This window comes from Physeter macrocephalus, chromosome 1, assembly GCF_002837175.3.
Source record: "Physeter macrocephalus isolate SW-GA chromosome 1, ASM283717v5, whole genome shotgun sequence".
Lineage (NCBI taxonomy): Eukaryota > Metazoa > Chordata > Mammalia > Artiodactyla > Physeteridae > Physeter > Physeter macrocephalus.
Genome location: NC_041214.2, coordinates 73,692,243 through 73,715,563, shown reverse-complemented (window position 1 = coordinate 73,715,563; position 23,321 = coordinate 73,692,243). Strand labels below are relative to the sequence as shown.

At 36.1% G+C, this 23,321-nt stretch overlaps 1 protein-coding gene across 3 annotated transcripts; it reads right to left on the bottom strand.

The window, feature by feature from the left end:
- Positions 1-275: 275 nt before the first annotated feature.
- TTC14 (tetratricopeptide repeat domain 14) lies at positions 276-12,070 on the bottom strand. 3 transcript variants are annotated; one of them, XM_007122160.4, is made up of 12 exons: positions 11,739-12,070; positions 11,139-11,263; positions 10,839-11,038; positions 9,763-9,847; positions 9,536-9,665; positions 9,059-9,214; positions 8,601-8,672; positions 8,073-8,192; positions 7,847-7,969; positions 5,344-5,461; positions 4,311-4,420; positions 280-3,486 (listed from the first exon to the last, which is right to left on the bottom strand). In XM_007122160.4, exons 1-12 carry the CDS (start codon positions 11,897-11,899, stop codon positions 2,568-2,570), a joined length of 2,319 nt encoding a protein of 772 aa, XP_007122222.1. In that variant the 5' UTR covers positions 11,900-12,070; the 3' UTR covers positions 280-2,567. The 3 variants fall into 3 exon arrangements, 2 of the variants coding, with proteins under 2 accessions (XP_054939934.1, XP_007122222.1); XM_055083959.1 differs by lacking the exon at positions 10,839-11,038 and having other exon boundaries at positions 276-3,486; positions 11,743-12,070; XR_008616989.1 differs by lacking the exon at positions 280-3,486 and having other exon boundaries at positions 4,303-4,420; positions 4,843-5,461.
- Between the last annotated feature and the right edge of the window lie 11,251 nt (positions 12,071-23,321).

The following is a 23,321-nucleotide window of genomic DNA, read 5'->3' as shown; positions in this document are numbered from 1 at the left end:
CATAGCCAAGTCCAATGAATAAGATGGGTAAAAAGCTGAATATTGTTTTGTAAAACACTGTTCTGGTGAGATTTATAAGATCTAAAAACTGATTAATCTTATGGTCACTTCAAATGTTCAGAGTTCTCATTCTCTGCCCTATTTTACTTTGTAAGTTACTTGGAAGTTGAAATATTAAACACTGTATTCTATGAAGGCAGGAATTGTATCTTACTAGTTCTCTGACCTTGGGAAAGTTACTTTATGCTTTTTTCCTCATTTGTAATATAGAGACAGTAAGAGTTATCTATATCAAAAGTTTATTGAAATAATCAGATAATATATACAAAGTGCACAGGGCCTGACACATTGGAATTGCACAGTAACTTCTACCTATTATTGAGTCACCAACCAAAGCCTAGCACACTATTTGTGGAATGGTTAGGTTCTCAAGCCAGCATGCAAGTCTACATTTAACTCTTAAATAAAGTAATAGTTCCAAGTTCAGTGTAATAATGTTAAATGGTGAAACAAGGGGTCAACCCCATTATCTCCAAATCTAGAGAGTTATCCTAACATTCACCTGCTGTGTTAGAAAGTCATCTACTTATGCAAACCAAGATACTGCCTGGGTACGTACAAACTATAGACATAATGTTCAGGGAAAAAAAGTGCTGAAGATACCACTAGGGATTCTTCACAAGTAAATCTCCAATAATATATACTTTTTCTGTGATGGGTTTCCTGAATATATCCTTATAAATTGTCTTATATAATCTGCTTAATATATCCCAGGAAAGCAGCTTTGGGGAAGATGGAATTTCTAAATTCAGGCAGGCTGTTGTATAAGATACTATCCTAATTTTTTGTAACTGAATGTAACATTAAGCCACAAAAACGCTTTGGAAAATGACAATGCTGGTTGATAGTGATGCTCAAAGAGATTTTATTAAATAAAGTGTGTGTAAAATCCTGAAGCTGAGCTAGCAATTCCTAAAGGTCAAGGCATAGTATGTCAAGAGTTTCCACTATTTAAAAACACCACTATGTAGGACTACATAGGGATGATACCAGAACTATTAATACACAGAAAGAACTAGGGACTCTTTTCAGATAAATTTCTTGGTGCAAAGACGAATGACCAAGTGACTGACTGATTTCTACTGCCATTACCTATTGTTTTTGACCAGAGTTTCTTTTTCTGTTTCACTGTAAAACAAATTTTAGCTTTTTCATTAGGCTCCCATCACTGAAGTCTGAAGGTCACAAATAGTACACATCCAGTTATACTTTTGGTATTTTACTGTTGGCAGGAACTCCAAGACAGAACAAGGACTGTCTTCTTCCTCTATCATTCTCTGTCACTTAGACCTTTGTAGATGGATACTCACTACCCTCCAACCCACCCATCCAGTGTCATCGAGTTGGAAAGATTCTAAAGCCCATTATAAACACCTATGACTTCTATTTATATCTATCTCTATCCTTATCTATACTGTTTTCAATAATTTGGGGAGGATCCTTATGATCCAAGTCCATTCCTTCTTCAGGTCTAGTTGCTGAAATTTATTCTAAGCCCAGGCTCTGTCAGCCTAGTCATTTATTCAGACTCTAAGAAAGGAGGTATCAGAGGAGAGGTGTTAAGGAAGAAAAGCAGAAATGCAGGCCAGCTCTAGGCTATTTAGAAACAGGCCCAGTGCCTTCCCAACTGGACATTTGCAATACTAGGACAGTTTCCTAACTTCCTTTCCCGTAGTGGAAGACCAGATTTATAGTGTGTTTCACTTGCCACTGCTGTTTTTGCTAAAAGAACTCTTTCCTACTCTGATCTATTTTTGCCTGGAATGTAGTCTCTTAGGGTCTTGCCAATATTTAAAGAAATTTCTTAGTGCTATATTGCTAGCAAGAAGGGGGGAGAAAAAGAGAAATCAGTAAAATGGGCCCCTAGTCAACTTTCATGGCTTTATTCCTAAGGTACCTGTTAAACAGCTGATACATAAACCATTTAAATTAAATCAGGGTTTAGAGGTCAATTAGACAAGACAGATAATCTACCATTTTAAAATAAAAGTTATGCAAAAAACTTAATATTTAAACAATGAATATAAAATGGTACTTATGAAACATTCAATATATTTGTTTCAAAAGTCAAGAGCTTTTAATTTAACAGAGGAGAGAATGAAATAATTTTTGATATAAACGATCCAAGTGTTCAGTGCACAAATTTAATATTCTCTCAAACAGCAGGATAAGGTGGACCCAAGGAATTCTCACACACCGTAATACAATGAAGAAACAATACTTTGAGAGTGTTATCTTCAGGTGAAGAAGTTTAAATCATCAGAATAAGAAATAACTGTACATAAACATACACAAGAAAAGCCTGAAAAAAATCAAGCTATGAAAAGGGGACCTACAACTGAAACAAATATACTTTGAGGATCGCTATAAAAAGCACTTGATTTCTGTAGTCTCTACAAATAAAATAACTGCAGGAGCAGATATTTCGGCACTGGACTGTTACTACTAAAAGACCAAAACCTTTTATTAAAAGCCTTTAGTGTAACGGTGCTGATCCCCTTGGCATACTAATTTTTTGGCTTATTTCCTTTTTCTTTCTCAAATGCGGCTATCTGATTAAATATATTGAGTAAATTTTGAGGTAAATTTTTTTTAACTCCACTTTCCGAATGCTCTTTGCTACTTAGTCCCTCTTCTGGAACCTCTGTTTTAATATCCTCCTCATAATTACCCTCTCTTTCATATTCTCCTTGATTTTTATTTAATTGATATCTTTGTTCATGTCTACTGAAATCACGTGATCCAGAATAAGTGTATTTTTTATATTTTTCAACTGACTTCCAAGAGTAGTCTGAGCTTGCTGGTGAAGTGGAATATCTCATGGAACCTGGCTCCCACCTTCTATAGTGTTCTTTTCTTCCTTCTGTATCTTTCTCAAATCTTCTATAACCATACATTTTTATCTTGTCCTCTGAATTCCTATAGAAGGAATCTGAGGAATCTCTTCTACTGGAAGAATGTCTTTCTGATTTATGTGGCTTTTCTGTTTTGCTACTATCTGTCTGAGTTTTATAGCTATTATAAAAATCTCTTGGATCTTCAGACCTACCTCCAAAATCATCCGGAATTTCAACTGAAGATGAAGAAAGAGGGCATCTATCTTTTTCTTTTACCTGTTTCTTTTGATAAGGTAACCTATCCTGCTTTTCCAGTAGTTTTTCCACTTCTTGTTTTTGGTTAAGAAAAGATGCTGAAGTATTGGCTGGAACTGGGAAGCACTCATCTTTCTTATTCTGATCTACCTGATTTGAGGATGCCTTAGCTGAATGCCTTTTGGAGCTTCGAGAAGACTCTGAGCGATTCCTCTTATGTTTCTTATGCCTTTTGTGACCAGAAGAGGAAGAGGATGAAGAAGAAGAAACTGATTCATCAGCAGAAGAAACACTTGAAGAGGAAGAAGTTGATTTTCTTCTTTTTTTCTTTAGCCTAAAAAAATGTAGTTAACTCATCAGATATGTTGAGTATAAAAATGTTTAATTATCCATAAAGATTTTAGTTATATTTTATTCTAAAGATTTTCATAAAAGTTGTGGCTTAGATAAGGAATTATAATAATAATCCTAGATACTACAAGATCCAATTTTACCATGTCATGACTTTTGGAAAAAAATACGTGTGTAGACAGTTGTCACTGTAAGCAAATCCATCATTTCTGAAAGACACAGTGACATTTCCCACATTACCTTAAAAATTTAAGACCATATGAATACATAAAGGAGAGAATTGAGGTTTTATATTTGGCTACCTCTAGTTCATAGTTTTTCCACCTCAGTACTATTAACATTTTTGGCTGAATAATTCTTTGCTGGGAGGGTAGGGTGGTGGTGGGTGAATCCTACATCATTGTAGAAAGTTTAGCAGCATCCCTGACCTCTACCCTCTAGATGCCAATAGCACTCTACCAGTTATGACAACCAAAAATATCCTCTGGGGGACAAAACTGCTCCCAGTTGAAAATTATTGCTCTAGTTCTAAAACATTTCTCCCTAAAATACAGATAATTAAAATTACTTACATATTTTAATTCTAAGATTAAATTTTTTTTTTTTTTTTTTTTTGCAGAATTCTAGCCTTCCATTCCACTTTGCTTTATCTCTTTTATAGAAAAACTTATGGTATACATACTTGCTAAGAATCACTGATTACGACTTGAAACACTTTTATGTTTTACTTACTTTACCTCCCATATGGCACTTTGGTTTAACTCAGTACTTGCTTTAAGTTTAAGAATACTGAATATCATAGTTTACCTTTTCTCCTCTTTTAAAAGCTTACGTAACTTTTCTGCACTTGTTTCTATTTTCCTTGTTTTCTGCTTTTCTTCCTTTTCAGCTTGTTTTTCTCTTAATTCCAAAGATTTCTTTTAGAACCCAGATATCGGAAAAAACCACACGTTAAAAATAGCAGAACATATAAAACCCAGTTTTCAAAAGACCAACCCCCCAACCAGAAACCAAATGTGGTATACCCAAATCACCATATATCCAGCATTAAACAATTTTTGACATATAAAAATTAATCACACACGTGTTTGGCATTAATCATTGGAACAGCCAGAACAGTATTGAGGACCAATTGCAGTTGGTATTCCATGAAAAAAGGGGAAGCCATTGCATCGAAACCCATGACCCAGAGTGCAAGAAAGGGAAAAAATAAAATACATGAAAAATTATTAAAAAACATTAAAAATGTAAACAGGACACAAATTTTATAAATAAAATTCAAATAAAGAAATTCCATTAAGGTGAATTGAGGGGGAAATCACCATGTTCAAATACAAACCATTTAAAAAATAGCACAGCCCAGTTGGATGCATGATTATATAAGAAATCATTTTCCAGTTTGAGGATGGGGATGAGCAGCACCAGATGTCACAGACACAGCAGCAATGGTCCAATTCAGAAGAAAATGCATGAGAAAACATCATCATCAGTATTACAGGAAAAGACAGTTTAAAATATTTCTCAAAAAGGTTTTTTATAATTAGCTCAATTACAGTAACAATACTGAATTCTGTAACCACCAGGAAAGCTCACTACAAGGACAGTTCTCAAATCCACATACCAAATTTAGGCAATGGGAATTTTCTCACAGGGCTATTTTTACTTTTGAGTATTAACAAAACTATGAAACAATGTCAAACCCAATTAAGAAAAGCTATATCTAAAAAACTTTTCATAATGCCTTAATTAAATGATCTAGAATAATTTTCCCTAGAAAAAAGTTAAGTTTTGGCATTAATTTCAAATCGCATTAAATTTCTAAGAGGAAATAAAGAATCACCTGCATATATTTATGAAGCTTCTGCAAAGCATCCTCTGCATCTTTAAAAGTTTCATCCAAAGCCAAAGCTTTCTTATAGTAACTTTCTGCATTTAAAAACTTTTCTTCTTCTTCTAACCTAAATTAGAAAGGAAAATTTAGCTTTTTTTTGGGTAAAAATTAGAAGTCCTCAAATATGCATATAGGGCAGAGGCGTATATGAGAATTTTTTAGGGGAAAAACCATGTTCAGCAAATTATTTTCTTTTTTAAAATAAATTAATTTATTTATTTTACTTTTGACTGTGTTGGTTCTTCATTGCTGCATCGGGCTTTCTCTAGTTGCGGTGAGCAGGGGCTACTCTTTGTTGTGGTGCGCGGGCTTCTCATCGCGGTGGCTTCTGTTGCAGAGCACGGGCTCTAGGCTCGCAGGCTCTGGAGTGCAGGCTCAGTAGTTGTGGCGCACGGGCTTAGTTGCTCCGCGGCATGTGGGATCTTCCCGGACCAGGGCTTGAACCCGTGTCCCCGGCATTGGCAGGCGGATTCTTAATCACTGAGCCACCAGGGAAGCCCAGCAAATTATTTTCAAATTGAACAATACTTAAATATTGTGCTTTTACAGCTATTTTTTTTTTTAAAAAAGACAATATAAAACCACATAAAACAAATCAGAAAAACTGAACTCAAAGATACAGAGAACAGATTGGTGGTTGCCAGATGTGAGGGTAGGGGGAGGTGTGGGCAAAGTAGGTGAAAGTGGTTTATCTTATACACTTCCAGTTATAAGATAAAGTCCTGGGGATGTAATGTACATCATGGTGATTATAGTTAATCCTATATTGTATATGTGAAAGTTGCAAAGAGAGTACATCTTAAAGTTCTCATCACAAGAAAAAAAAAATTTAACTAAGTATGATGATGGATATTAACCAGACTTACTGTGGTCAATACTTCACGATATTTACATATATCTAATCATATACTGTACATAACCTGAAACTAATATAAAGTTATGTGTTAATTATACCTTAATTAAACAAACAAAAAAAACGAATAGGAATCTATTACTGATACCTAAAGCCACACTGTAGGTCAAGCATTAGCATTTTAGTATAATACGTGAAAACACATGATCAACTGATATCCTCTGTAAATTTACTATGATCTTGAGCTTTAGTATAGAGTTATATAGGCTGGCTTTTTCTAGTAATTTATGAAGAATTTTCCTTTCTACAGAAAAATTTTCCCAGAAAATTCACTGCTAAAGTTGGAAATACCAAGGCATACATGTACATCACAACCAGCCTGTAGACAGAATAATTATTAGATGATGTTCACAAGTCTATGTTGTGAAAAATGAGAATTAGAAAGTTTAGATACACAGCAGTGAAAGGATTTTGCAAAATACTTTCAGGTTTTGAAAAGTAGGAAAAAGTAATTACTATAAAACAAATTTAAAAACCAGTGGGTTCAATGGAATCACTTGTGTCAGACTGGATGAGGGGATTAAGGGACCAAAGACGATCAACATTTTTGGCTTGGATGATGGAATAGATGGTGTTGTCATTCGCTGAGCTAAAAATCACCAATATGTGAATACTAAGACAACCACATTTAAGTAGGTACTAGCTTATGTACCTAGTGAGAAAGTAAAAAGCTGCTCCAAACACTTGGGTCCAACTAGAAGTTCGTATCAGTTAAAAACAAATATTACAAAATTTCATTTATATGGAGTTCTGGAATGATCATACAAACTGGAATGATCAGGCAAATTCATGAAACAGAAAAGAGATGATTCTATTTAAAAAATTTACAGCAAAAAGACGCTATTAATCATAAACTGGTCTTTAATTATTAAAGCAGACTGTTAGCAAATTATTTATATTTAAAGTATTATGTTTCTTCAAAATATTTTATAAATTAGACTAGTCTATTAGTCATTAAATGTTTATGATAAAACTACTATGCCAAGTATTATGCCAGTATCTCAAGACAATAAGATAGGTTATAGGGTTTGTTCTTAATGTTTTGCTCTTCGTTTAATCTAAGTTTTGTGGATTTCACTGGACAAAGTAGAGCAATAAGCTGAATACGACAGTGAAATCTTATTCACAATTAACTATAGAGTTCTCAACTTATATTTCTGGCATTATAATTAATAAAATGATGAAATGAATTAGAAATTTCTGTCTATTAAACAAAAACTTCTAGTGTATGTCCAGGAAAAGAATATTTACCTAATTTCTTGTATCTTTACATTTATATTTCTGTGTAATGAAAATATTCAGAACAGTGAAGTCAAGACACTAAAATATCTCCAATCTTAAAGAACCTAAGTACTAAAAAAGGGAAAAAAGAACTAGAAAATGTATAGAGGACTATATTTAAAAAACATTTTCAACCAAAATTGAAACTAAGAGTGTCTGAACTGAGTTAGAGATGCTATTTCCTTATGTTAAGTTCAAGATTTTATAGTAGCTGGTTGAATATTAGATCTCTGCTGTTAAACAAAATCTGACACTTACTGCCCTCCTCTTTCTACAAGGGTCTGGCAGAGGTATTTTCTTGCATTCCTGTGAGTTGGACAGTTTTCCAATGCAAGCTCAAAATCTTCTATCGCTTTGTTCAGACTTCCTTTTGTTGCATATCTATAGATATGAGACAAAATTAGAGGAATTTATCTTGTGAGCTATTCATAAATCTTATACACATTTACCTTGTAAATATTCCTTAAAACCCATATCCACTTACAATGCTCCACGAGCTACCAAAGCTTCCACATTTTGTTTATCTATTTCCAGAGCCTTATTGTATTCATTCATAGCATCCACATGGCGTCCAACCTTAAAATAATCAACTCCAATCTTCACACTAAAAAGGTGTTTGTAAAGCATACATAACAAATATTTCACAGAATATCCAAACAAAATGTCAGCATGAATAAAATTTTAAAGCAAATCAAATTTGTTTAATATTTAGTCTTTGATATTCTCAACATAACTAAGAAGTATTCTGTCTTTGGATAATTTCATAACAAATACTTATGAAATCCAGATATCGATATACTAATTCCTTTTTAAAAAAATTAAAAATATTGGTTAAAACTTAAATCTTTAAAGTTTACAACATAACACCATTTACACCTTTAAAAAAGCTAATGTCAAAAAGGTATCATTTAAATTCATTTATAAACAAATTTGGTTTTAAAGATGACATAAGCATGCTTGCCTTAACCTAACCTTTTAGACTAATGCAAGTGTTGAAAGACAGTCTTCATACCATTTTAAAGCCCAAGATGCAGACTGCTTCTTTCTTAATGCAGAAGCAAAATCGTCTTCAGAGAAATTTTTGCTATTAAAGAAAATAAAAGTCAAACTGTAAATACTTTTTAGGATAACTATATCTCTCCACCTGACAGATAAAAATTGAATCCCAAGCAAGAAATTTATATTTTATTTACAAAGCAAAATTCTTGAACTCTCAGGAATGACTATTATTGTTAAATATTTCTTTCTGCATCTTTCTCTGCATCTTATAAATTTTTTCTGCATCTACCTGGTCACATGGCACACATCAAGCACTGATAAAAGACTCCATTCCAGAAGGAGGGGATCACTTAGTTCATTCAAACTTTGGCAGCAAGTTTAGGATAATCGAGTATTTTCTTCAGTTATGCAGCTTTTAACTTCAGCAACACTGACCTCACCACTTAATAGAATAATACTGATTTACTATACCTTTGCAGGCCTCTCATTAAAGATGGTGGATTAGATTCATCTATTCCTAGTTTTCCTAAAAGGAATTCAACTACTCCTGGATTAACAAATCCCAAAGAACTCTGCATGATATTCTCATAGGATTCTGAAGAATTGCTATTTAGTTCAACACTTCTCCTTAAAAAAAAAAAAAAAAAAAGTCACAACAAAAATATAAAAATGATTAACATGATTAGCATGTCCCATTTTCATTAAGGAAATAACATTATCACATGGGATTTAAATACTCAGACCATTTTTATACATGAAGGTGTGGCAATAATGACTTGGTTTCTTTTGCCAAGTTTGAAGAAATTTAAGGGTTATAAAAATAAATTAGCATATTTTGAAATAAGAGAAATTAGAATTCTACTTTGTTAGAAGTTGGGCAAAATTTGCTATTTTTTAGCAAGGAAATTGTTTTCCAATTAACTTGTTGAGACAATGTGGATCAGTTACCTGTAGTACAAAGGAAGTTCTTCGGAACTAATTACACCTAATTTAATACCAGATAGGTGTGGTGGAAGAGATGAGCTATATAGAGATACAGCAAGCTTTTCATGATATCTGTCAATATCCTTGATTCCAGCTTAAAAAATAAGAAAATTGAGTTGATTAACAAGGCAATGCAAACTAACATAAATATGACAACTGTTACTTTTTATTAATATGATGAAACTGATTACCTCGAATGATGTCACCAGTTTGGTAATATGATAAAGGATCCCCATGGTTACTGAGAGAAGGCACGTCTCTTAGTGGACATAGAGCCTGCAATGAGAAGTATTGTAAAACACCAGACATTCTATTCTTTGGTGAGAAGTGTCTTCTTTTATTCTAGCTGTTCAGTATAAACAGCAAATAATTGACAGGAACATTAAGAAAACAACTAGCACCCTAGAGTCTAAATTTAAATAAGGATTTTAATAATTTCTGTGCCTAAACATAATAAAACAAGTTTTCTGGTTCAGGTCAAAAACTAAAATCTCATGAAATTTGCTATTAGTTTTAGGAACCACATATAAGTATGGATGATGAAACAAAAAGTTATTTTGTGCTTGTTAAATATAAAACTAAAAGCTTGTCCAGAAAGTAGGAGAGTTCCAAAGAAAATGAAATGTGAATTCTTCAGAGTTTAGGTCTGTTATCCAGTTTGTGATACCTTCTGCTTTTCTTCCCTTTCTATCTGCCTTAACACACAGTAAATATCTAACCTTTTAAATTAAAGTGACATACTACTTCAAATTTAAGTCTATTCACCTTAGGCAAAGCATCTTATTATAATGTACAAACCACTTAATTTAATTATTGTAAATACATATTGAATAAATAAGACAAGAATTTGTTTTTAAATTATCCACATACAAGTATCTAATGTTAAATACTAAATAATTAAAGACATGTTCAACTAGAACAAATAACCCCAGGCTACTAATCAATCTCACCATCTCCACTGATATCTCTTTGAGCATTTAAAAAAGGACCCCACCCCTGCCAACCAAAGGGACCAAAACTCCCCAAAACTAGAAATGGTGCCGGAAACTGTAAGTAACTCTATCACAGCTGATTATTTTTTAAAAAGAAAAGGTGCTTTATGTTTATACTTTTTACTTAAGTTATTAATTAATACTTATTTAATTCTCAAAACTATGTCTGCAGGGTACACTTGATTACAACTGAATGCAAAGACGTAAGTTTTGCATTGAGATGACATTTTATCCAAAACAGAAACAATCAAATAACTGAAAAGTGAATAACTTACTGTGATTTCTAAGTGGGATATATCTCTCATAATGCCACTGCCTAAACAAATCAACACCATGAAAAACCCAAATTCCCGAATGGAACTAATTCTTCCAATCACTATATCACCACGCTCAATATCTCGAAAAAAGAGCTCTCTCCGGTCCATACTAGGTATCTCCATGAATTGCTCTAAAGGTGGCATGATTGCATAATGCTCTGAAAAAATAATTAACAAAATTACTAACAATAGTTTTGTGTTCATCTGAAGTGAAGTGCTGTTAAACCAAACCGCAAACGATTTTAACATTAAACTCACCTTCATCGTCTTCATTAACTTCAGAAGTTGTAGGTGTATCTGATTTCCAGGAAAGTGCAAAAAGCAGATCCGCTTTTTTGGAAATGAATTTTTGTATTTCAATGTTTTCAACTCTCTTCTCTTTTCTTAAAAAGAAACAAAATTTATGAAATCTGGTTTACGTGCAAAACCTTTTAGTAAGTCCAAGCTTTTGCTCACGGCTTTCATCGCCCAATCGGGTCCGTCCTAAGCTCTTGGCCGTATATCCTCCGAAAAAAAGTTTTAACCAAGGATTCCCTCATTCCCCGGTCTGTAGGTGGAGGGCGCGGAAACTTAAAAAGGGACAGCCGCGGCAGATACACAAGCCCAACGGATTTTAGCTAAAGAATCCGCGCCTCTGGTAGTGCAGTACCAGATTTAAAAATTTCAGCCCATATACTGCATTGCCCTCACACCAGGAGTGGGCACCCTCCTCCATCCTGCCCTCGGAACTAGCGCCGCAGTTCTCACGGGCTCACGGCCTCGGCTCTGCTCCTTCAGGACTCAGCCGCCCGACTACGGTAGTGGAGCCCGGAGCTGCCTCCCCTCCCCCGTCTCGCAGCGGCGCCGCCGTCCCATTACCTGCCCTGTAACTGTTGCTGGGGCGGCGGGCCCCGGGCAGGCTCGACCACCGACCCCAGGAGGCTCCGGAAGTGCGGATTGTCCTGCTGTTCGCTCCTGAGCAGGGAGAGCAATGACGGCCCGTGGAAATTCAGGGACTGCCGCATAAGGTCCCGGTCCATGGCTACAGACTGACGGGCCCAACGACCGGGGGTTGCCAGCCCCCCGTTCCGTGCCCACTACTTCAGCCCGATGGTCCGGGAGGCTGAGGAAGCAGCCAGCAAGCCGCCGGAAGCACACACGCAGACACTTCCCACAGTAGCCTCCCGGAAGTGTTCTGGAGCCGCCGCCAGCGGCAGTGCCGCGGAGCTCAGCCTTAGTCTCGCGGAGCTCAGCTTTAGTCTCGCGAAATTGAGCGAGGTTACGGAAGCCGAAAGAATTGGGGCAAGCTTTTCTGGAGCTAAGGGACGACTGCGGCTTTGAGGTAGTGAAGCGTGTAGCAAGTTTTCTTTGTAAAATTTCAGAGGTATTAGTACATTGAAATGGCCCGAGCTCTAATCTGTGGTAGATAATAATTCATCCTCTTATTAAGCGAGGCACTTCTAAGTGCGAGTGTTAGGAGGAGAGCTCCAAACGGGTTACAAAGTTTCTTCCCTCGAAGTATTCGCTGCATAAGTCACTACCTGCGCCTCAGGCATAACCACATTAAAACGACTGCTCTGGGAGATTTCCTGGTAGGCTAAAGGGCAGAAGAAAGGCAGGACACTAACATTTACTAAACTCTGGAGCTGTGTTCTCTAGCCATACCCTGTTCACTATTAGTGATTTTAGAGTTAAAACCAGAATGGCCTTAATGCCTACATGTACGCATATATACATTCTTTTTTATTTCTTCAGTTTAAGTGATTTCTCAAAATTTAGTGCCCATAAGGTTTACTGTATAGTGTGTACACTAAAGTCAATATGCTATACTTAGGGGTAATTCAAGTGATTTTTCAAAGGTAATTGTGACAGGCTTCCCCACCCCTCCCCACCACCTTACTTACTGACATGGGAACCTAACCATTGTACCTCATAGTACTCATTTTGGAGATTGAGACTCTCAATATATTACTCAATATCACCAGCTGGCAAAAGGCTAGTTTGAATTTCAACCTACGACGGAATAGATCTTCACTGGCAGAGTTGCTGGAGGAAGTATTTTTATCATATAGAGGGTCTAACTTACTCTAATATTGAAATAATGTGGCTTTGTTTTATTACAATATATTAAAGTCTGTATTACTTAAGTTGTGTAGTTTAGCCTAGTCCTCTTGAACAAAAATAAATAGCAGCAGTTATTCTGCCACCTTCTGCAGCTTTGCATATTTGGGGAGATTAGTTTGCCCTTCATTGTCTCACCACCCAGCCAGCGTATAGTGAATGCCTTCACACTATTTTGGTTTACAATTACAGGTGTATTTGAATTCATTTTCTGTTGGAATGGGTACCTTTGACTTTGAAGGGGACAGGGTACTCCTTTGAGGTAGGACTGGAGGGAGTGAGGAGAGAAAGCGAGGAACTAGTTTTGCTTCTTATCTTGGAGAAACCAGTCCCACAGATGGAGCTTCTCAAGGTGGACATAGAAAGAAGACACTTTTATTTTCACTTCTTGATTTAAGTTTTTTGTTTACTTGTTTGACTGTTAAAAAGGTATTTAAAAAATATTTTCCAAGTAATTTTTCCACATTAAGCAGTACGAGTGATTAAGTGAATATATGGGAGGTAAGAGAGGGCAGGGCATTCAAGACAATAATACCTTTGGTGTCTTCACCGTGGGCCTATTTTTACTGTGATGTCAAATTCCATTTCTAAATAAACATATATGTACATCTTTTAACAGATGCTCTCTAGGCCCTGGAGATATAAAGATAAACAGAACAAAACAAAACAAAACAAACCTGGTTCTTGCCTGGCACACAGTTCAGTGGAGGAGTAGACATAAGAAGAAACAAATATGGCACAGTGGTAAGTACTATTGTTGTGGATACCTGCTACGTGTCTGCTTAGTTCCCTTTTTTTTTTTCTGGGAGATGAGGTAGTGGAAACTGATGAAGGTAAGAGAGGAGAGGAGGAGGCAAGTATGTGCGCTTCAGGATGAGGGAGCAATAGGATTAAAGGAGTAGAGATGTGAAAAAGCAAAATGCTTTCTGGAGACTGCAAGATTGAAATTGAGTTAGGTAGGGATATTTTAGTTATGGACATTTTGGTTGTTTAAGTGTGTCATTTCAGGTAATTTTCCTATAATGAGGCCACTTGGTTTCATTCATAAGTATGAGGTGCAAGAGGTTTAGATTACAGCTTTGTTACCATATAAGGTAGCTTTGTTCTATTCAAAGTTATATTCGAGGGACTTCCCTGGCGGTCCAGTGGTAAGACTCCGAGCTTCCACTGCAGAGGACGCGGGTTTGATCCCTGGTCGGGGAACTAAGATATTGCATGCCTTGCAGCGCAGCCAAAAAAAAAAAGCAACTAAACACCCTCTCCCCAAAAAAACCCAAAGTTCTATTCAAAGTCCCCCTAAATTGACTCAAGAAAGAGTGAAGAATACTAAATGGAAAGTAGGGCTAGACCAGCCAAAAATCCATCCTCGTTATTAAAGAAATAATTTAAACTACAAGCCCTTGTGATACGGGTTGGTACATCTTCATTCATTCAGTAATCTTTGTTTCCACCACCTTCTCTTTTCATTTTTTTCCATCACAGACCAAGACATCTCTTTAAGAAAAACATTGCTAGTCTAGTATTTATCCACTTGAGTGTGCTCTAAGATCATTATGAGTATCAGATTTTCTACCCTTTACCAGAAAACCAACTGCCAATTAAACAAAGATTCAGGGATGGGAAGCTGTGGACCTATCATATAAAGTCATTTTAAGATAGTTGTGTCTCTAACACCTTCTCCATTTTTTAGTTACTGGTAAATGTTTTGAGAATATTATTTTAATGTAAATCAGTTCATATATCATTGTCTAGGATTGATTAGCTCAGTCATTTTGAATTACTTTTTCCAAGAGGAAAGATCATTGGTTTTAGTTCCAGTCTGGGCTGGTTAGATTGAACAGACCCATGGGTGAATACTGCACAACTCCAGGGAAGGGTGGTGGTGGTGGTACTGGTGCATTTACATCATAATCCATGTACAATACACATGGCACTTGAAGAGATGTGCAATGCTTGACCATACACAGTGGCCACCTGCATTGCTATTCTCAGCCAGCTATTTATCCATGTTTGTTTACAAAAAGGACTTGGAAATAGAATGAGGATATTTAAGAAAAAATCCATCATGATGAAAAAACAAACCAGTTGAAAGATGTGTAGAATACTTGCATGGAATAGATAGGTCAGTATGCTTACTCTCAGATACTTTGTCATGACTGCTTATAAAGATACGTGCACACACACACACACTTCTTAGATTCTAATTTTGTGGCAGTTTCTCAGAATACTGTGCAAGAGAACATGTCAAGGTTATACCCAAGAAAAATTGACAGCTTAATTGATGCTAAATAAATAGTATTCCTTGTCAATACATTCTGGGTTGGTTTGATACTCATTTTTAATGCATTTGGGTGTTTCTTTGAAAAAGAGTAGTTGATCTTGTTATTAATTTTTTTCTTTTTGGCCCCACTATGCACTTGTGGGATTTTAGGTCCCCGACCCGGGACTGAACCTGTGCCCTCGGCAGGGAGAGTGCAGAGTCCTAACCACTGGACCTCCAGGGAATTCCCTGATCATCTTTTTTAAAAAAAATATTTTATTTATTAAACTGTAGTTGATTTACAATATTGTGTTAGTTTCAGGTGTACAGCTTCAGATTCTTTTCCATTATAGGTTTTTACAAGATATTGAATATAGTTCCATGTGCTATACAGTAAATCCTTGTTGTGATCATCTTTTAATTATTAAAGAGTAACTCCTTTTCATTTTATTGATGGCAACACCAAAGAAGAATTTCAGAGACTAGAAATGTATTATTGCATTAGTATATTTCCCTCCTTAATGGAATCCATTGGAAGAGCCAGCCTATCTGGGTAAAGATTCAAGTTTGATTCTACTCACTTTAGATATGACATTTTATTATTGGTAGACATAAAGTGGTCAAATTTCGAAATGCAATTAATTGAATGAATTAATTAATTCATCCAGCAAATATTTGTTGAGAGTTAGGCACTCTTTCAAATGTTAGGGATATAATAGTGGAAAAATACACCAAGATTCCTGCCTTCATGGAGCTTACATTCTGGTGGAAAGAGACAGACAATGAGCAATAAACATAATAAGTAAATGATGTAGTATGTTAGACGGTGTTAAATCCTGTAGAAAAAGAAGAAAGTCAGGGTTAGGAGCATTGGAAGTGAAGAGGGTTGGGTGTAGTACTTTTAAATAGAATGATCAGGGCAGGTCTCATTGAGAAGATGACATTTGAGCAAAGACTTGAAGGAGATGAAGGAATTAGTCATTCAGCTTATTTGGGAGAAAAATGTTCCAGGCGGAGGGAACAACCAGCACAAAGGTCCTAAGGCAGGTGAGTACTTGGTATATTGGGAACAGCAAGGAAGACAGTGTGGCAGGAACAGGGTGAGAATGGAGGTGCAGGATTTGTAGGCTATTGGAAGAACTGGCTTTTACCCTTTGTGGAATAGGAGTTGTTTAAGGGTTTTAAGCAGACAGGTATTATGACTTTGATTATAAAAGGATCATTTTGGCTGCTGTATAGGCTGGAGTTAACTAAATACCTATTGCTCTTAATGGAAAGGAAAAAGTTTTATAGAAGGCTATCTTTGATTTCTTGGAAAACATAATTTCTTTTTAAAGTTTACCCATCATTGCATAGAATGAGAATATGAAGTTTTAATGGCTGCAAGAAGATTAAGAGTGCGAGCAACTATTACCACGAGGTAGGGAGTTATCATAGTGGGAACAGTTTAGCCCGGGAGGCCTGGTTGTATTTTGGGAGCAGACCATCTAGTCTCCCAAGCCTCTCTTGTCACCTTTAAAACTCAGGGGTTGGACACAATGAACTTTCAGATCTAACCTTTAACATTCTCTGTCTGTGATAAAAAGAGTCCAAGTGCTAAAACTGCATGTCTGTCTTTAAGCCACTATGCTTCTTTTTCTATGAAGAAGGTAGGAAGTTCTTTTCCTATCATATTGCATTGCTGGTAAGTGTGGATTCCTACTGTGGATAGTCCCTTTAAATGGATGAGATTCTCTAGTTCCAGTTGGTTTTGGATAGAAAAGAGACCAGCCACAGAAGTCACAGACATTGGTTGGTCACTCTCAGGAAGCCTGAGTGTGACAGTTCCATGAGGTGGTCATTGCACTGGGGGATCCTGTTTTTCAAGTGCAGAAATTAATTAGATACTGATTTAGAAACCTCATTGATGATGTTTAATGGTGAAATATAAATGTCATGTGCACCAGAAACTCATGGAGTATCAATATATTCTCCCATGAGAAGCCAGCTCTTGTCAGTAGAAGTTTGTTTGTGAGCCTGGAATCAGAGCAAAAGCAGGCTGTTGGGTGATGTTAATGACTAATTCCATCAAACTATGTAGTCTTATGCATTTATTTCCTCTATATGAGTATTTCTGCTAAGGCTGTCCGATACTCTGCTCACCTAGGAACCCCCTCTGTCTCTGCCTCTTTCTCCCCCACCCTCTTTCTCTTTCCTTCTCTCCCTGTCTTTCTCTCCCTCTCTCTCTCTCTCTTCCTGCCTCATATATATATATATATATATACACACACACATATTTATAGGTATAGTCTCCATATATAGATATATATTAGTTATATTCTCCATATATGTCATTATATATATGTAATTATAGTTTCTGTTTTTGAAGAAGTTTTCAAAGATTTTTTTTAACCTTTTGTGAAGTGGAAGCCCAATGTACAAAACAGGTAACAAAGAGCTATCTTTGTTGGAACATTGACAGGAAGATATTGAGCAATCTATTAACACCTCCCCCATTTCTCCCTGCCCTGCCATGGCTGGAGAGGTACCTTTAAGGAATATCTCAGACTTGTTAGCAGATTACTCCTTCAGGCAGGGTTCAATATCATTGATTATGTTTCAGCTTAAGTTATAATCATATTCTAATCATTGTTCTCTATGTCTATACTGTGGTCTCTCTGGAATTGTATGTTTTTCAAATTTTCCAGCCATTACACACACTTTCTTTTCTGCTTGTAACCACTTCCACAGATGGTGATTCTTGTTCATTGTGCTTTGATTCTTCCTGGTTTCACTTTTTGAGAAAGTAATCTGGTTTCCAAGTTCAGGAGGGTTCCATTCTTTGCCCTAATAAATTTCACTATGAAACCCTTTATGATCCGGTCTCTGCCTACGTATCCTACCTCATTTTCAATCCTTTCCATCATCATCGGGATTCAACCACATGGATTTTCTGATATTTTCTAAACACTCCAAGTTTTTCCCAGTTCAGAGCTTTTGTACTTGCTGTTTTTGAAATGCTCTTCCCTTACTTTTCTTTATTTTATTTTTTAAAATATTCAGGTCTTAGTTTGAAGGAGACCTCTTCTGTCTCACAGCACTCCATTTATTTCCATCATAACAGTTATCATAATTTATTTTCTTACTATTTATTTGTCTTCCCACTAAAATATAAGTCCATGAGGACAGGGCCATATCTATCTTGTTCATGACTGTGTACTCAATAGCTAGCTCAGTGCCTGGCACATATATTTGAGTGAATGAATGACAATATACAAATATTTACATGCAGATATCACACTCACTCAGAGTAAGGGATGGGACATAGTATGTCATATATGTCACATATATGGCTGAGCAAGGCTTAATTAACCAGTTTGCTGAAGGGGACCTGGAAATAATTTCCAATTCTGGGCCATGGGACCACATTTTGCCTTGGGAGGTAGTTATGGCAAGCAAAACATGTCATCTGGAAATTATAGCAACAGACAAAAGGTGGTATTCCAAAAAAGTGGTTCATATTATTGATGCAACATGGAATAAAAGTGTTTTCTGGACAGGTGAAGGGAGCATGGTAACTGGATACTCCAGAAGCAGATGGGTTGATTTTTTAAAAAAACTTCAAAGCAGTTCTTTTCTCCTTTTGCTCAATTATGAGTTAAGTGGTGTAATAGCTAAAAAAGCAAATGAAATTTTCTTTCTTCCTCCCTTTATATTTTTCTTCTCCCTGGTTTACATTTGGTTATTGTCTTTTATCTTGTATTAATCTTTGTTGATTTCATTGTATCTGTGATTAAGGACTGCCTTCTCTGAGGTGTGACTAGGAATAATCTCTCTGCAGTATTCTGTGCATATAGGATAAATATCTGCATGCGTGTTATATTAGTCAGGATTCTCCAGGGAAACAGAAACAGTAGGATGTGTGTATATATATAGAAAGTGATTTATTCTAAGGAATTGGCTCATGTGATTATGGAGTCTGACAAGTCCAAAATATGCAGGGTGGGCTGGCAGGAGAGCTGATGCTGCAGTTCAAGTCAGAAGGCAGAATTCTCTGCTGGCAGAATTCTCTTTTGCTTGAGGGAGGTCAGTCTACTGTGCTAGTCTGGCCTTCAACTGATTGGATGAGGCCCACCCACATTATGGAGGGCATTCTGTTTTACTCAAAAATCCACCAACTTAAATGTTAATTTCATCCCAAAGCACCCTCAGAGGAATATCCAGAATGTTCGGCTACATATCCAGGCACCATGACCCAGCCAAATTGACACATAAAAAACTATCACAAATGTGTTGTACTTCAGTGCTACATTTTAAGACAATGATGCTTAATTGGAGTAGTACAACCCCATGATGGCAAAGCAGCTAGAGACCATGTAGAGACCATGTTATGTGAAGAACAGCTGAAGGGATAGGGAATGGTTAGAAACTCGGCATCGAATAAAGAAAAAAGAATGAAAAGAATTGAGGACAGTCTCAGAGACCTCTGGGACAACATTAAACACACCAAGATTCAAATTATAGAGGGCCTAGAAGAAAAAGAGAAAAAGAGAGGGTCTGAGAAAATATTTGAAGAGATTACATTTGAAAACTTTCCTAACATGGGAAAGGAAATAGTCAATCAAGTCCAGGAAGTGCAGAGTCCCATACAGGATAAATCCAAAAGAAACATGCCAAGACACATATTAATCAAACTATCAAAAATTAAATACAAAGAAAAAAATGTTAAAAGCAGAAAGGGAAAAGAAACAAATAGCATACAATGGAATCCCCATAAGGTTAACAGCTGATCTTGCAGCAGAAACTCTGCAAGCCAGAAGTGAGAGTCAGGACATATTTAAAGTGATGAAAGGGAAAAACCTACAACCAAGATAACTCTACCCAGCAAAGATCTCATTCAGATTCAACGGAGAAATTAAAACCTTTACAGATAAGCAAAGGTTAAGAGAGTTCAGTACCACCAAACCACCTTTACAACAGATGCTAAAGGAACTTCTCTAGGCAGGAAACACAAGAGAAGGAAAAGACCTACAATAACAAACACAAAACAATTAAGAAAATGGTAATAGGAACATACATATTGATAATTACTTTAAATGTAAATAGATTAAATGCTCCAACCAAAACCCAGACTGGCTGAATGGATACAAAAACAAGACCTGATATATGCTGTCTACAAGAGACCCACTTCAGACCTAGGGACACATACAGACTGAAAGTGAAGGGATGGGAAAAGGTATTCCATGCAAATGGAAATCAAAAGAAAGTTGGATAGCCATTCTTATATCAGACAAAATAGACTTTAAAATAAAGACTATTAAAAGAGGAAAGGCACATGCTAACAGCCATAAAAGGGGAAATTGACAGTAACACAATCATAGTAGGGGACTTTAACACCCCATTTTCTCCAATGGACAGATCATCCAAAATGAAAATAAGGAAACACAAGCTTTAAATGACACATTAAACAAGATGGACTTAATTGATATTTATGGGACTTTCCATCCAAAAACAATAGAATATGCTTTCTTCTCAAGTGCTCATCGCACATTCTCCAGGATAGATCATATCTTGGGTCACAAATCAAGCCTCGGTAAATTTAAGAAAATTGTAATCATATCAAGTATCTTTTCTGACCACAACGCTTTGAGACTAGATATCAATTACAAGAAAAAAAACTGTAAAAAAGAAAAACACATGGAGGCTAAACAATACGCTACTAAATAACCAGGATATCACTGAAGAAATCAAAGAGAAAATAAAAAAATAAGTAGAAACAAATGCAATGAAAACACAGTGACCCAAAACCTATGGGATGCAGCAAATGCAGTTCTAAGAGGGAAGTGTAGAGCAATACAATCCTACCTCAAAAAACAAGAAAAATCTCAAATAAACAACCTAAACTTGCACCTAAAGGAATTAGAGAAAGAAGAACAAAAAAACCCAACGTTAGATCAATAAAACTAAAAACTGGTTCTTTGAGAAGATAAACAAAATTGATAAACTACTACCCAGACTCATCAAGCAAAAAAGGAAGACTCAAATCAACAGAATTAGAAATGAAAATGGAGAAGTAATAACTGACTCTGTAGAAATACAAAGAATCATGAGGGATTACTACAAGCAACTATATGCCAATAAAATGGACAACCTGGAAGAAGTGGACAAATTCTTAGAAAAGCACAACCTTCTGAGGCTGAACCAGGAAGAACTAGAAAATATAAACAGACCCCCTGATACCAAAACCAGACAAAGATGTCAGAAAGAAAGAAAACTACAGGCCAGTATCTCTGATTAACATAGATGCAAAAATCTGCAATAAAATACTAGCAAGCAGAATCCAACAGCACATTAAAAGGATCATACACCATGATCAAGTGGGGTTTATCCCAGGAATGCAAGGATTCTTCAATATACGCAAATCAATGTGCTACAGCATATTAACAAACTTAAGGGGAAAAACTATATGATCATCTCAATAGATGCAGAAAAATCTTTTGGCAAAATTCAACACCCATTGATAAGAGGCCTCCAGAAAGTAGGCATAGAGGTAACTTACCTGAACATAATAAAGGCCATATATGACAAACCCACAGCCAACATCATTCTCAATGGTGAAAAACAAACCATTTCCTCTATGATCAGGAACTAGACAAGGTTGCCCACTCTCACCACTGTTATTCAACACAGTTATGGAAGTTTTAGCCGCAGCAGTCAGAGAAGAAAAAGAAATAAAAGGAATTCAAATCGGAAAAGAAGTAAAGCTGTCACTGTTTGCAGATGACATGATACTATACATAGAGAATCCTAAAGATGCTACCAGAAAACTACTAGAGCTAATCAAGGAATTTGGTAAAGTAGCAGGATACAAAATTAATGCACAGAAATCTCTTGCATTCCTATACACTAATGATAAAAAACCTGAAAGAGAAATCAAGGAAACACTCCCATTTACCATTGGAACAAGAGAATAAAATAAGTAGGAATAAACCTACCTAAGGAGACAAAAGACCTGCATGCAGAAAGCCCTAAGACACTGATGCAAGAAATTAAAGATAATACAAACAGATGGAGAGATATACCATGTTCTTGCATTGGAAGAATCAAGATTGTGAAAATGCCTATACTACCCAAAGCAATCTCCGATTCAGTGCAGTCCCTATCAAACTACCAATGGCATTTTTCACAGAACTAGAACAAAAAATTGTACAATTTGTATGGAAACACGAAAGACCCCAAATAGCCAAAGCAATCTTGAGAAAGAAAAACGGAGCTGGAGGAATCAGGCTCCTTGACTTTAGACTATACTACAAGCCTTCACTAATCAAGACTGTATGGTACTGGCACAAAAACAGAAATATAGATCAATGGAACAGGATAGAAAGCCCAGAGATAAACCCATGCAGATATGGTCACCTTATTTTTTGATAAAGGGAGCAAGAGTATACAATGGAGAAAAGACAGCCTCTTCATAAGTGGTGCTGGGAAAACTGGACAGCTACATGTTAAAGAATGAAATTAGAAAACTCCCTAACATCATATCCAAAAATAAACTCAAAATGGATTAAAGACCTAAATGTAAGGCCAGATATTTTAATACTCTTAGAAGAAAACATAGACAGAACACTCTATGATATTAATCACAGCAAGATCCTTTTTGACCCACCTCCTAGAGAAATGGAAATAAAAACAAAGATAAACAAATGGAATCTAATGCAACTTAAATGCTTTTGCACAGCAAAGGAAACCATAAACAAGATGAAAAGACAACCCTCAGAATGAGAGAAAATATTTGCAAATGAAGCAACTGACAAAGGATTAATCTGCAAAATATCCAAGCAGCTCATGCAGCTCAATATCAAAAAAACAAGCAACCCAATCAAAAAAAGGGCAGAAGATCTAAATAGACATTTCTCCAAAGAAGATATACGGATTGCCAACAAACACATGAAAGGATGCTCAACATCACTAATCATTAGAGAAATGCAAATCAAAACTACAATGAGGTATCACCGCACACCAGTCAGAATGGCCATCATCAAAAAATTCTACAAACAATAAATGGAGAGGGTGTGGATAAAAGGGAACTCTCTTGCACTGTT